Source organism: Emys orbicularis, chromosome 18 (assembly GCF_028017835.1).
Source record: "Emys orbicularis isolate rEmyOrb1 chromosome 18, rEmyOrb1.hap1, whole genome shotgun sequence".
NCBI classification, from domain to species: Eukaryota; Metazoa; Chordata; order Testudines; family Emydidae; genus Emys; species Emys orbicularis.
Window position 1 is genome coordinate 2,435,834 of NC_088700.1, and position 14,196 is coordinate 2,450,029.

At 42.3% G+C, this 14,196-nt stretch overlaps 1 protein-coding gene across 1 annotated transcript in view; it reads left to right on the plus strand.

Annotated features, from left to right (window-relative positions):
• The window catches only part of MAPKAP1 (MAPK associated protein 1), a 161,329-nt gene that overhangs the window by 119,014 nt on the left and 28,119 nt on the right, over positions 1-14,196 (plus strand). The window contains exon 8 of the mRNA XM_065418804.1: positions 10,477-10,584. Coding sequence (XP_065274876.1) covers positions 10,477-10,584 — 108 coding nt within the window. The remainder of the gene's footprint in view (positions 1-10,476; positions 10,585-14,196) is intronic.

The window sequence follows — 14,196 nt, forward strand, 5'->3', positions numbered from 1 at the left end:
CCCACCACAGTTAGGGAATCCCATTGCAGCAAAGCCATCCACTATGACCTGCACATTTCCCAGAGTCACTACCTTTCGTAGCAGCACCTCCGTGATTGCTTTGGCTACTTGCATCACAGCAGCCCCCACAGTAGATTTGCCCACTCCAAATTGATTCCCGACTGACCGGTAGCTGTCTGGCGTTGCAAGCTTCCACAGGGCTATCGCCACTCGCTTCTCAACTGTGAGGGCTGCTCTCATCTTGGTATTCTGGCGCTTCAGGGCAGGGGAAAGCAAGTCACAAAGTTCCATGAAAGTGCCCTTACGCATGCGAAAGTTTCTCAGCCACTGGGAATCGTCCCACACCTGCAACACTATGCGGTCCCACCAGTCTGTGCTTGTTTCCCGGGCCCAGAATCGGCGTTCAAAGCCTATAACCTGGCCCATTAACATCATAATCTCCAAAGCACCGGGGCCCGCGGTCTCAGAGAATTCTGTGTCCGTGTCCATGTCCTCATCACGCTGGTCGCTGCGCTGCAATCGCCGCCTCCTCCTCCTCCTCGCCTCTTGTTTCTGGTCCTGTGTAAGCATAAACTCCACGAGAAAGCGCGAGGTGTTTATAATGTTCAAGACTGCGTTCTGGAGCACAACGGGATCCATGCTTGATGCAGAATGGAGTCTGCAGAGTTCACTCAGGAAAAAAGGCGCGAAATGGTTGTCTGCCGTTGCTTTCAGGGAGGGAGGGGGAGGCTGTACCCAGAACTACCTGCGACAATGTTTTTTGCCCCATCATGCACTGGGGTCTCAACCCAGAATTCCAAGGGGGGTGGAGACTGCGGGAACTATGGGATAGCTATGTAAAAGCTACCCACAATGCAACGCTCTGGAAATCGATGCTACTATGGTAGCTTGGACGCAAACCACCGAATTAATGGTGCCTAGTGTGGCCGAATACATTCGAATTTACAAAATCGGTTTCCTAAATTCGAATTATATAAATTCGAATTAATCCTGTAGTGTAGACATACCCTAAGCTAGAGCAGAGCTGTGATGTGGAGGAAAATGCCTCTTGTTCGCATCTGACCATCCACTGTCTGTCATGCATCCATTGCCTTGGCCATCAGGGGATGATTGCAAACTTTAAATTCCTCATTGTTCTCATGAGTATTTGTAGCATCACAAATACATACAGTACTTTAAAGAACACTTGAAATAATCCTCCTGCCTCAGGCGCGCTCGGTCTCCCTGGGGCCGTTAAGACATGGATGCTAGGCTGTGGAAGGGTTTGAGGGGGTCGCAGGGAAAGGCTTTGCAAAAGGAGGGGGAAGGACTCACTCCGTGCAGTGTGTGTGGATGGTGACCGTGAATGAAGGCGAAAAGCCTTGGGAATGGTGATGCTCTTACAAAGAGGTCCCCTTCAGTGAAGTGGGGTTTTGCCCCACCAACAAAATACCCCACACTTCTACATGGGTTTTCACTGTAATCAGAGAGGATGTATCTGGCCAAAACCCTCTTCTCTTTGTTTCATCACTCCTGCTGTTGCAGAGCTCACAGGCTGCTGTCGGGAACCATGTCTTCACCTCACAGGAGAGAGTTATTGCAGCACAACAAGCAGCCAGTGATTCAGCTTTACTCTTTCCCCTACAGGATGGTGGGGTTCCTCCTTTTTCATTCCTATTTCCTACTGAGCCACAGCAGGCGATGAGTGGGGAGAGGGTATTTCCCCCTTGGAATGCAGAATTTAACATTTGCCTGGGTACTATGCTGCAGTCAAAGGGGATTAGCACAGAAGAACTGGTTTATAGTTAGTCTATGTGGTCCACTGGCTCAGATACAGGACTAGGAATCAGGAGTCCTAGGGTTCTAGACCCAGTTGTGCCACTAGCCTCAGCAGGCTTAATAAACACAATGATAAAAACACGAAGTTGACACTAAACCTCCCACTAAACTGAATTGGGAATATTTCTGTAGAATTCCCTAGTGGAGACAGCATTCTAGGGGGCACTATGAGAGAAGGGAGCAGTTGTGTATGGAAGCAGAGAGGGAAGCACACAGGGTGAGCTAGGGGTTCTCAAACTGGGGGTCTGGAGTTCGTACATGGGGAGGTCGCGAACTGTCAGCCTCCACCCCAAACCCCGCTTTGCCTCCAGCATTTATAATGGTGTTAAATATATAAAGAAGTGTTTTTAATTTATAAAGGGGGTCGCACTGAGAGGCTTGCTATGTGAAAGGGGTCACCAGTACAAAAGTTTGAGAGCCACTGTTGTATAGGGAGATAGGGGGCAAGTCAAGTGCGCAGGGCCTTGGAAATAAGGATGATGGCTTTGGGATGTCATAGGGATCACAAGTTTCAGAGTAGCAGCCGTGTTAGTCTGTATCCGCAAAGAGAACAGGAGTACTTGTGGCACCTTAGAGACTAACAAATTTATTAGAGCATAAGCTTTCGTGGGCTACAGCCCACTTCTTCGGATGCATATAGCATATATGTTCCATTCTATATGCATCCGAAGAAGTGGGCTGTAGCCCACGAAAGCTTATGCTCTAATAAATTTGTTAGTCTCTAAGGTGTCACAAGTACTCCTGTTCTCTATAGGGATCACAAGGCACTGCAGGACCTTGAGGAAACATAGTTCCAGTACCGGGTGAGGAGAATGATTGTAGCTGAAGCAAGCTGGCTAACCTGGGGCTGCAGGGTGCAGATCGGGAAGATCAGGGACAAGTGGGTTGCATTAGTCAAGGCAGGAGCTGACCAGGACATAGACCAGGGGTGAGCAAACTGTGGCTCGCAAGCCACATGCGGCTCGTTTACTGTTAAAGTGCAGCTCGCAGAGCCCCCCCACGCCCATTCTCTACCTATCAGACTGGGGGTGAGCTCAGGACTTCTGCCTTGCAGTGGGGTGATGGGATAGGGGCTTCTGCGCAGCAGAGAGGGGGATCTCAGGGCTTCAGCTGGAGTGGGGCTGAAGCCCCGAGCCCAGCAGGCGCCTACCAAGGGCCAAAGCCCTGAGCCCCAGCTCTCAAATTTATGAAGATTGTTGTATAGGGCTCGGAGGGTAAGTAAGTTTGGCCACCCCGGCATACACCAATGCTTTGGTGATGGGAATAAATAAGGGGAATGTTGTAGAGAGACGTTCATTTAGTTCTTCAGTGACATTTTAATCTAGTCTGTCTCTTTATTTCTACCTGTCTTTAAATAGTTGAATTGCTATTTGGCAGCAGAATTACAGCTCTCAGCATTCCATACAGATTGAAACATTGAGCTAAGTCTTCCCCCCATCTCCATTTTTATCCTTATTGTAACATTTATTTGTTTGCACACTGAGCTGGGGTTTGGTTTGTTTTTTGTTTAAACACTTTAAAAAAATAAGTGTTTGAGTTTGTTTATTGTGCACATTCCAACCCCTGACCAGTGTATTTTTCATTGCTATTGAAAGTTAATGGGGGCAAAATTGCATTCCAAAACATTTGAACCTGAAGTAGCCAGGGCTGAACTTAGTTGATCTCTGGTGATCGGTTCAATTTAGTTACGATTTTTAGCCATTAGGCTGGGGCTGAATGATGGTGATTTGGTTGAGGCCAAATGTCTGCAGAAAATTGGCTCTTTGATAAGAGCCCTGTTATCAGAGGGGGATACTTTCTCATTTACATTTAGATGAGTATTGATTATTTATTTACTCAGAGAAGTGAGATTCGTTCCCAATCTTATCTCTCTCGTCTCTGCTTGTCAGCAGAAAGAGAGATAAAGCTCCTGACATCAGACCAAGATAACAGCACTTTGTAGGAAAGATAAAAGTTGGAATGGGCCTTTTTCTAGTCTTGACTGAAAGGATAAGTTTTAAAAATTAGAACTGATGGGTCAGGCTTTCGAAACCCTTTCTGAAGGCTTTGCAGTTTCACTAGGCAGCAGGCATGGTTTGTTGTAATAGGCATGGCCTTTCTCCTTTTTTGAGGGAATTGTTTAATTCGATTATACTCTGTGGTTCTCATCACCAAGGGTAAATTTTATATTGTGCCATAGGAAGCTAAAGAATGACTTTGTTTCATGTATTTTTTTTAAAAAATTCCTAATGATCCTCCTGCTATTTGAAGAGGCAGCTGCTGCAATGTTTAACACAATAACATAGTACAGTACAAATCTTTCTAGCAGCCACACTGAGGGGCAAATCAGCATTTTAACTGGTGGGATTGTGCATTATATAATTATATGCATTTAAATGTTGCATGCAAGTTTGATGTCTGCAGTCAAGATATTTAGAGTATTGTTTTGTAAATGAATAGTTCTGCCTTTGTGATGAAGTTAGTACAGTTGTTCAACAGTTATTGATCAGTGAGTGTGTTAAAATCATTGCTAAAAGAGAAGAGTTGCTCTGTCTGTGCTAGCTTTTGCAATTCTTTGTGTTTAGGCACTTGCTCATATTTGCAGGATATTTTGCCCAGCAGTGTGGTCCAAAAATTAAGAAGATCAGTGTGCCCAAGGCAACTTGTCTGCAATGTCTGCTGGAATAGGGATTCAACCTTAGCACCTCCTCCAAGAGCTAAAGAGAGCTTAGCCTATTGGGTATGTATTGTACCCTTGAATTAATCTCTTCTAGTCTTTGAATGAAAAATTATTTGCTTTCAGGTACAACTGCTTCATCTCTTCCCATTTTGGCTTAGTTCAGATCACGCTTCTGGTTCATACCCACCTCACTCCTTTCTCATTGGATGTACTAATATGCCAGGTTTGGTCACTCCACAGCCCTGATTGCCCTTTCCCTGTGTAATTCCCTTGGAGTATTTTGGTGAACTAACAGAACAGGGATGGGGCTTGGAGGGCTCATAGTTGTCTTCTGCCCACAGCAGTTTTCCTCCTAGCACCTCAACTCCTAGTTTGATGGTGGGATGTCACGCAAATGACCTGCTGTCCATCTTTGCCCATGTTAACGGTAGTGTGTGAAAATATACTGAACCACTGTTTCAACCTGCTGCAGTTAGACCTGAGCTGTATGCTAAAGTAATAGTCCTTTTAGTTAAAGGTAAGAGTTAAATAGTTAAATGGAGGTACAATGCCACTTACCTTTCATATGCCATGTTCTGAAGGGTTTCTTTTAAACTTATGTGTGGAAATGTTTGCCTCAGGATTACAAAAATCCATAAAAATCCAACTTTGGTATTATAACTTGGAAATTCTCTTGAAATGCCCAGAGCAAAATTTTGTTATTAGACCATTAAGTTACATGCTATTTCCACTATAAATTCATCTTTTGAACATCTGAAATGAGTTTTCTATTTACTCAATACAACTGCTCCATAGAATCACCCTTACATTTGTTGTTGTTGTAACGTAGAGGTCATGTAGCTTTCTACACATTTTTGACATTTTAAACCCATTTCTAAAGGGTATGTACTGCCTAAAGACCCATTTACACTCTGAATTATATAGTACTCACTTCTCCGAAGAATCTGTTCCAATAGAAATTGCCGCAGCAGCACCCTGTAGTGTTGCGGTTTTTCATTTGTTCAATCTTAAACGTAGTATCTCGTTTATAGTCAGACTGTATATTTATTAACAATATTTAGGTATTTTACAGAATTGCGAAAATTCACAATTTGCTCCAAAATTGCCTCACTACTGGCAAGATTACGCCCAAAGGTCTCCAGCTGCAATTGCTGGCGCCTTCTGCGCCATGCAGCTTGGCAGGGAGTGTATTGAGCAAAAATGGCATTGAGCCTATGGAAGTCATTTTCTTCTTCAACATGGATCCAGAGCCTGGGGAATCTGTGATCCATAGGGAGAGGATAAGCTGCTATCGAGCATTGATTTTTAATTCTCTCCCTCCATGATTCTTCATATCTGGTTCAGCAATAATTCTATGGGGATGGAGTCAACTTAGAAATCATACTGTTGTCTGCTTTTACCTGCTGTTGTCATCAGTCACACCTAAAATGGCAGTAACTGAGATTAAGAAAAAATACATTCTTGTCTGTGGTCTACACCGCATCTAGTCAATGTCACTGGTTCCCCTGTTCTTTGTGTGTGTCTTTCCCACAGCCTCAGGCAAAAGAAAGGTCCTTTAAGGAATTACCAAGTGATGGTGAAACCGCAGCTTTGGGCAGCAGATGGGTGGGAGTGCAGTGTGTAAAACTACATTTAACTCATTTCACAAAATTGACTTTTATTATTACCAACGTATCAGTGTGCTGGGCATCTCACCAGCAAACAAGAGCTTCTAATCTTAAACAGAAGGCAAAGGGTGTGAAGTGGGGTGTATGCTGCTGTGGATCGCCCTGGGGGTAGATGAACCCAGAGTCTGAGGGCACCCTGGAGCTGTGCCCATGGAAAGCTCAGTGGAGGTGGGTTGGGGGCCCTGGTGGGACCCAGTGGAGGTGGAAGAAAAGGGAGAATGAGACTCAACTCTCCTCTCTGCCCTCTGCATCTGCTGGAAATCAAATAAACAAAGTCCCATTAGCACACATGTAACTTCAATTTATTTTAAAAGGGTCAAAGATACTGAGAGTTGAGGAATACATTCCTTTTCCCAAAACATTTCCATTTGTACATGGCCCTGGTACTAGTTTGCAGCATGTGGGAAAACTGAGTAAACTGTACCAGGTTTGAAGTACTCATGGATCTGGGATTCACGTGATACACTCTTTCAGTTCTCATTGTACAGATTATGGTCTGTTAAGAAAATTACAATAACCTTAATGCTGGTCTGATCTCTGCAGCACAGATCTCTTGTGTTGTTTGCAAATAGAGAAAGATTTGCAAAATACATCTCTCTTATGCTGCAAGATTAAGAACTAAGATTTGGATTTGAATCAGCCAGTTCATGGAAATTCACATCAGAGGCTACAAATCTCTCTGCCCACTTTGTTCATTGTGTATGTTCTGCAGTTGTTTGGGGACCACTGGAGATTACTCTCTACTATTCCCTTACAGCAAGATGGACTAAGCAGGTAGTTTTTGCACTCTGTCTGAATCTCCTTTACCTTGTCAGTTTAAACACCTACGACAACATTTAAACCCAGATTGAGTGATTGATTTGGTATTTATTTGAAGTTTATCCTCAGTAAATTCCGCTTTTCCTTCTGTCTGACAAACCAGGCCTTATTTATTTTCAGTTTTTGAGACAGATTTGCAATGGCTCAAGTCTTGTAGAAGAAGGAAGATGGTGCTGTACATACTTTGCTCCTTTTGCTATTTGTGCTTAGATAAAACATCTCTGCTTTTTCTTGGAGTGCAATTTGTTTTATAAATGCTTGGAACCAGCTACGTATGCAATTGCTGATTGTTCTGGGCACAGAGGGAATAGTTGTGCTTTCCTCTTGTGGCCTGCAAATAGCCTGGCCCTGCATCTGTTCTGAAAGTCACCAGGAATAAGGAGACTCCATTTTACAGAAGAATAATGCACTATTTCAAGAGCAAAATATACTCAGAACATGCGGTGTGCTCTTCACATGGCTTCTGGGGAAACACAATGAGGAACTGTAATTGAAACTATGCTGTAGTAAATTTAAATGAATTGGCTAACAAATTCCCTCTCTGAGGCATGCCATCTGAGGCTAAAAGGCTTAATTTTTTTTTGTTTTAAATATTTCTGAATGCTTTACTGACTTTGAATTATCATAGTATATGATGAAATACTTAGCCACTAATAGAGAGGGAATATATTTCATGATTTCAATTTTAACAGTTTTGCTGTATTAAGATCCTGTTTAGAGACCCTTCATATCACTAAAAAGACGTCGTTACGTAGTCAGCCTGGTAGACCAGCTGCTATTTTTAGTGACTTGAGAAAACAATTTTTTATTGTGGACACTTGTGCTTCTCTGGCCTTGATGGGACGTGTGCATGGAGGGGTATTTTTATACTGCAGTTAGACACTCGGGCTTGCAGGGCTCAGGCTAAGGGGCTGTTTAATTGCAGTGTAGATGTTCAGGCTCATTCTGGAGCCTGGGCTCTAGGATCCTGCGAGGTAGGAGGGTCCCAGAGCTTAGGCTATAGCCCAAGCCAGAGTGTCTACACCACAATTAAACAGCCCCTTAGCCAGAACCCCGTGAGCCTGAATCAGCTGGCATGGGCCAGTATATAGACCTTAAGTGTCACAGGTATAGACGCAGCTTTTCCTTGTTTAGGTAGCTTTGCAGGGTAAAAGCAGCTACTTTGAAATGTTTGCATGGTCAAAGAGAGTTAATGAAAATAATGATTTAATCTAATAGTTACTGTTTGCCTTAGAAATTAAAGATGTTCTTTAAATTACCAGTGGCATTTTTGGCCAGATTTGGGGGCCAGAAGGAAGGACTTTAACAATAAGCACAAATGGGCTAATTAGCTTTTTAAAGTATTAAAAGTCTTCTTTCAGTGGAATCGTTGGAGAGGTTTTCCACTGGACGGTCACCATTCAGCTTTGTCACACAGCAGTAACACTAACCGAAAGTGCTCGTGCTGTAGCAGCCATTTGTATTGTAGAGACCTGCTATCCATCAAGGGGCACTCATCCACTATGGCTGGTGCTATCCTTTGTGTCGTGTGCGTTAAGGGATCGGGTTGAGGACATACCTTACTAATTGAAATGGGTTTCTTGGATAAAATTATTTTTCTGGACTCACAGCAACTGTGCACCAAACTACGTAATCATTGGTTCATCTTTTGAGAGAGAAAACAGAGGTCCTAGCCCAGTGGAACAATCAATGTAAACAAACTGTTTGGCGGCCCGCCAGTGGATTACCCTGATGGGCCATGGGTTGCCCACCACTGTCCTAGCCACTTGTGTTCATTAACACCCCAATGGTACTTTTTGCAAGAGTAGGGGTATTAGCTGTGATGTTTCAATCAATCTACTTAGGAAGTGACATTCTGCTACCTACATTTCCTCTGCAGTTTCATTTACAGAAGTTACGTGTTTCATACTCTTCTAATTCGCTGCATAGTGTTTCTGTGCGCTGTTGAAACAGCCCTTCTGTAACACCCCAGAAATGGCTTCATTTCACTAATGGGAGAAGTGTTCCCTGTTTGTAGTTTTATTTCAGTGTAAGGTGTACAACTGTGATCTGTAGGAATGAAAGACACAAGAAGACATCTATTTGTCGTCATGATCATTTATTAAAATACTTTGTATAGCTTGGAAAACACTAACTTTCAAATAAACACCATTCTTTTCAGTGCTTTGAATTAACGGGTATAGAGAGATTGACACTTGAATCTTGGGGAAAAATCTAGTTAAGTGAAATGTATTTGAAAGTAATTGGTTTGAAACAGCAGCAGTCCACATTTGTATCTGATTCAGTCCCCATATGTACTGCATTTGTGTATATTCAGCAGTAATGCTAACAGTATTCAGATCTCTGGTAGAACGATGGATTCATATATATATACCGGTGACCCTTGCCACTGCTTACAGCCATTGAGGTATTAACTGATCTCCGACTCCATCTCGCATTGGGACCTGTTACCTGAAACTGTAGAAACAATGATAACTGGAAAGGCTCATTCCTGTGTACAAAGTCTGTCACATTATCTTGAGTTAATGTGGAAAATAGCACTGGTCACCACTGCTAATGTCTAAAATGGCAGTGCCAGTCTTGTGAGCATTAGAAGTCTAGGCTGTCACAAGACACAAAATGAGCAGGAAGAAGAAATATCCCAGGATTGTAGAGCTGAGTTGTACAATGAAATGAAATCCATAATATAAATTTCTCTTGCAAACCAACCCCCACCCTTGCCTGCTCCCCAACTGTCTCAAGGTACAGCATACACTCTGAGACCCTCCTGGTCATGGTCACCTTTGCTTTAGTGGCTTGTCAGTACAATCACACCTTTCCTGCCATTTTAAATCCACCCTTGTGTCTGTGTGCGTGCACATCCGTTTGAGCCTGCAGTAAGGAATACATAGTTTTTTATGCCGGGCTGGGAGTGGGAAGCACTCAGATAAGCAAAGTAGCACTGTGTGTCTTTACATGGGAATTGTTTAGCTATACTGCAGTGCATCTGCCTTCTCTTCAGAATGTTCTTCAGCTTCCAGACAGCATGTGAGAATAGCTCCATCTCTGAGGCAAAGTGCAGGCCAACTACCTTTCACAACAGGCCAGTTTCCACTAGATACAGAATGGCTGGGAAGACTGAGTCAAAGAAAGCTGCATTTTACTTTTTCTAAGGACAGTTTGAGGTCCAAATAAACAACTTTACTGCCAGTGAGAGAACCTGGGTGGGGATACAGGTGGATACATAGAGCTAGTTGGGTGTAGGTCAGAAGTGTGTGTTGATATTTTTTGTTGGCAGTGAAGTAGGCAGGAAATGTCACACTGTGGGCAGTGACTGGGATAGTCTGTTTCCATGCACTTTCTAAGCATACCATCCTCCACTCCTTTATTACTATTTTTTTTCCTGGTGGACAAGAACTTTAGACATAAACAACCATCGACTTTACCTCTTGAGTTTAAGTATTGTTAACTGACCCTCATAAGCTGTCTTTTAATTAGAATCCAGAGAATTTTACAAGTTATTTTATGTTTCAGGTCCTCAGTATCGTCTGGAGAAGCAGAGTGAACCCAATGTCCCAGTAGACTTAGACTGTACCTTGGAGAGCCAGAGCACTTTGGAATTCTGCCTTGTCCGAGAGAACAGTATGTTTGCCCTTTTCACTCTTGCTCTTGTAAATTGCTTAAGCTCACATAAGTTATGTATTCTGGAACACAGGCTGTACCGGCTGGACGAGCAAGTTTTGAAGAGGCTCTGTTTCCTAAGGCACTTTTCAACTGTGCCAAAAGAATATTCCAAAGTGAAATGATTGATTTCATACCTTTTGGTAAATAGTCTGCATCCTGTTTATCACTTCTTGATTAATCTTTTTCTGTTAAAACTCTGTTCTGTAAAGTTATGACCAACTGTGAAAAACACTTGAAATATAAAGCTTCTTCTGTTGCAAGCACTATTTAGTGGATAAAGTTATTGGTCTGCTATACATTTTACCATGTCAATTCTGCTGCCCAAGAAGCAGCAGCTTTTAACCTCTAAAAGAAATTAATCATGTAGATGTAACTAGAGCAGAGGTTTAGAGGTGGTGTTTATCTAAGTGTGGAGACAAATTGTTTTCTCTCCAGATATGCAAAAACATTACTTTTGGGGGTTGTTTTGTTTTATTTTGTTTTTATAAGTTTCACAAAATTTGTTGGAGACAAATGTAAAGTGTTCCCCCTTTTGGTTCATCCCTTTGTCTTTCCAACTGTTCCAGTGGCCAAGCTCTCAGTTTAGTTTTCTTCTCACTTCTACGCAACACTCTTTTTTTTTTTTTTTTTTTTCTTCATTAGTCAGAAAACTGGTTTTTGACTATGATCTCAGTTAAACCCATGCTAAGAGGTTTTCTGTTGCGAAGAGTGGCGATTGGAGCCCTTGCTGAAGAGCATGGAATTTCTGGTTTCCTTACAAAGATTAAATCCTTTCATTTATGCTTATAAGGCTATAGCATTTCTTCCTGAATTTCCCCACCAAGGATATGACATAGAAAAGTGATGGAGCATTAGTGGGGTAACTCCAACCTCATGTGCCAGGTATGTGGTGCTGTCCCCCATTTAACGAATGGCAGAATTGAGACTTTGAGCTGAAGTGACTTGACTAATAGCAACTCAGTGTCAGAGTTGAGATTAGACTTCATGTTCCTGGCTCCCATGTTCAGAGTGGATGGACTTCGCTCCTGAGACCTTCTTCATGCTTCACCTTTATTTTGTGCCCTTTTATTCTAGAGTACTTCAGGGAGAAACCCTACAAAAGTTGAAAGAGCTTCTTTAAGGGTTTATCTTCACTACGGAGGTAAGTCGACCTAAGTTGCGCTACTCCAGCTACATGAATAACATAGCTGGAGTCGACGTAACTTCGGTCAACTTACCCCGGTGTCTTCACTGCACTGCGTCAAATGGAAACGCTCTCCAGTCGACTTCTCTTACTCTTCTCGGGGAGCTGGAGTACCGGGGTCAACTGGAGAGCACTCTACCGTCGATTTAGTGGGTCTTCACTAGACCCGCTAAATTGATCCCTGCTGTATCAATGGCAGCAGCGTCGGTCTCCCCATAGAGAAGACCAGCCTTGAATGTGCAAACACAATAGTTTTAATCTTGTTAAGTAAATCAGACTGTCCCATGATCCTATCTTGGGGTTTATATATGAATTGTTTAATATTTCTTTGAGTATATCTCTGAACTGTTCCTTTTGTATGAAATTTACATTTCATAAAGTAAACAGTGTAATATTAAATTGTTCTTACATGTACCAGCTCTTTTCCTGAACCAAAGCCGGCATTGATCATATTTTTGACAATTTTGCCTCTTTCATTTAAAATATAACCAAACTCTTGAACCTGAACTGTCTGATTCAAAGCTGAATACACACATTGCACTTCCAGACCTATCTGTACAATATCGGGCAAGAATGCATAGTGTAGCCCGCAGCCATGAGAACTGTGGTGTGATCCTCTGAGTTCTCCCAAGCTAAGCAGGGTCATACCAGGTCAGTACTTGGATGGGAAGCCTCTAAGAAACATCTAGGTGTTGGTGATTCAGTAGGTGGCCCTGTCCTTCCCTCTGGTCAGCACTGAACCAGTACCCCAGCATGGTGCAGTGGTAACTCTCCCATTAGGGCGGCTGAGAAAGTAAACTCACCTGAATTCCAGTTCTTTCAGCCACTATCAGCTGTCTAGCGGATCCCTGTCGCTTTTCCCTGAAAATTTTTTGTGGAGGCTGATGCTCTAGTGCAGGGTTCGGCAACCTTTCAGAAGTGGTGTGCCGAGTCTTCATTTATTCACTCTGATTTAAGGTTTCGCGTGCCAGTAATACATTTTAATGTTTAGAAGGTCTCTTTCTATAAGTCTATAATATATAACTAAACTATTGTTGTATGTAAAGTAAATAAGGTTTTTAAAATGTTTAAGAAGCTTCATTTAAAATTAAATTAAAATGCAGAGCCCCCCGGACCGGTGGCCAGGACCCGGGCAGTGAGAGTGCCACTGAAAATCAGTTCACGTGCCGCCTTCGGCACACGTGCCATAGGTTGCCTACCCCCGGGCTAGTGCACTCCGACTCCCCCCGATGCCCATTCCTGTAAGGAGCCCCAAGGCTTCAGCGAACTTAACAGAACAACCGAGCAGCCACGCCGTCGTTAATGAATGAGCTCATGGCGCCTGTGCTGAAACCACAGACACCGCTCTGCCTAACCCTGCGACCTAGAATCACTCCTTGGAGGGCAGTGTTTGGCCTTGGGGTGCTGCAGGTGCTGTCTTTTGGATGAGATGTCAAATAGTCTGTGATGACATGTGGTCGTTAATAAAATAATAATGTAATCATTGGTTTTCGTCAGCTCCAACTCTGATGTGTAGCGTATAGGTCTGGGACAATGCAAAACAGAAACTGATCGGTGTAAATCAAAACTTTACATCCAGTAGAATTAGCTATATTGTATGTTAGGTCTGATTTCAAATTATTTCTCTTTAACTTAATTGTGTATTCGGATAGAGAAGAATCTCAATTAGAAGAGCTATTTATTAAATGTGCTCATTTATTTTTTCACATGGAGCCAAACAGATGCTAGTAAAATAGATGCCAGTTTCCTTTGGGTGAATGTATACTTTATATTTCATGGGATTAAGTGGAAACAGAAAACTTTTCATTAATAGAAATACACGTGCAAAAATCTCCTAAACGTCTAGCATTTACTAGACATGCTCAAACTAATCTCCCAAATTTGGAACTTTTTAACTTACATTCAGATTTATATTTAAACTGAATGCCTGTATTTTGCTATGTGAAATGCTTTTATGAAAAACAGCAAATTCTTCATTGCTAATTTAGTTTATTCTTTCCATCCTGCTTCTGGAAAGTTCCTCTTTCTCATTTTACCATTAGGTAGTAATTAGTATTCAAGGGAAATTGGTCTTAATATATTAAAATTGGTTAAGTGCCTTTAGACCTGTACCAAAGCCAATGTCTTACTGGAAAATGTAATTGGGGACTCTGTGTATGTAATTAATTGAATTACAATTAAGAACTTTCATTAAGCAATATACTAGTACATTAAAGTAATAAGGGGACATTTTTGCAATGGAGTTAACCTTGTATTTTTGTTTTATTGAGGAAATACATATTTGCTTGCTCTTGAATATGTCATCTATTTAATATTTTAAGTAGCCATACTACAGCTGATACTTCTGTAGTATCTTTGAGATTAGCAGTCTGTCATTTTCACATGCC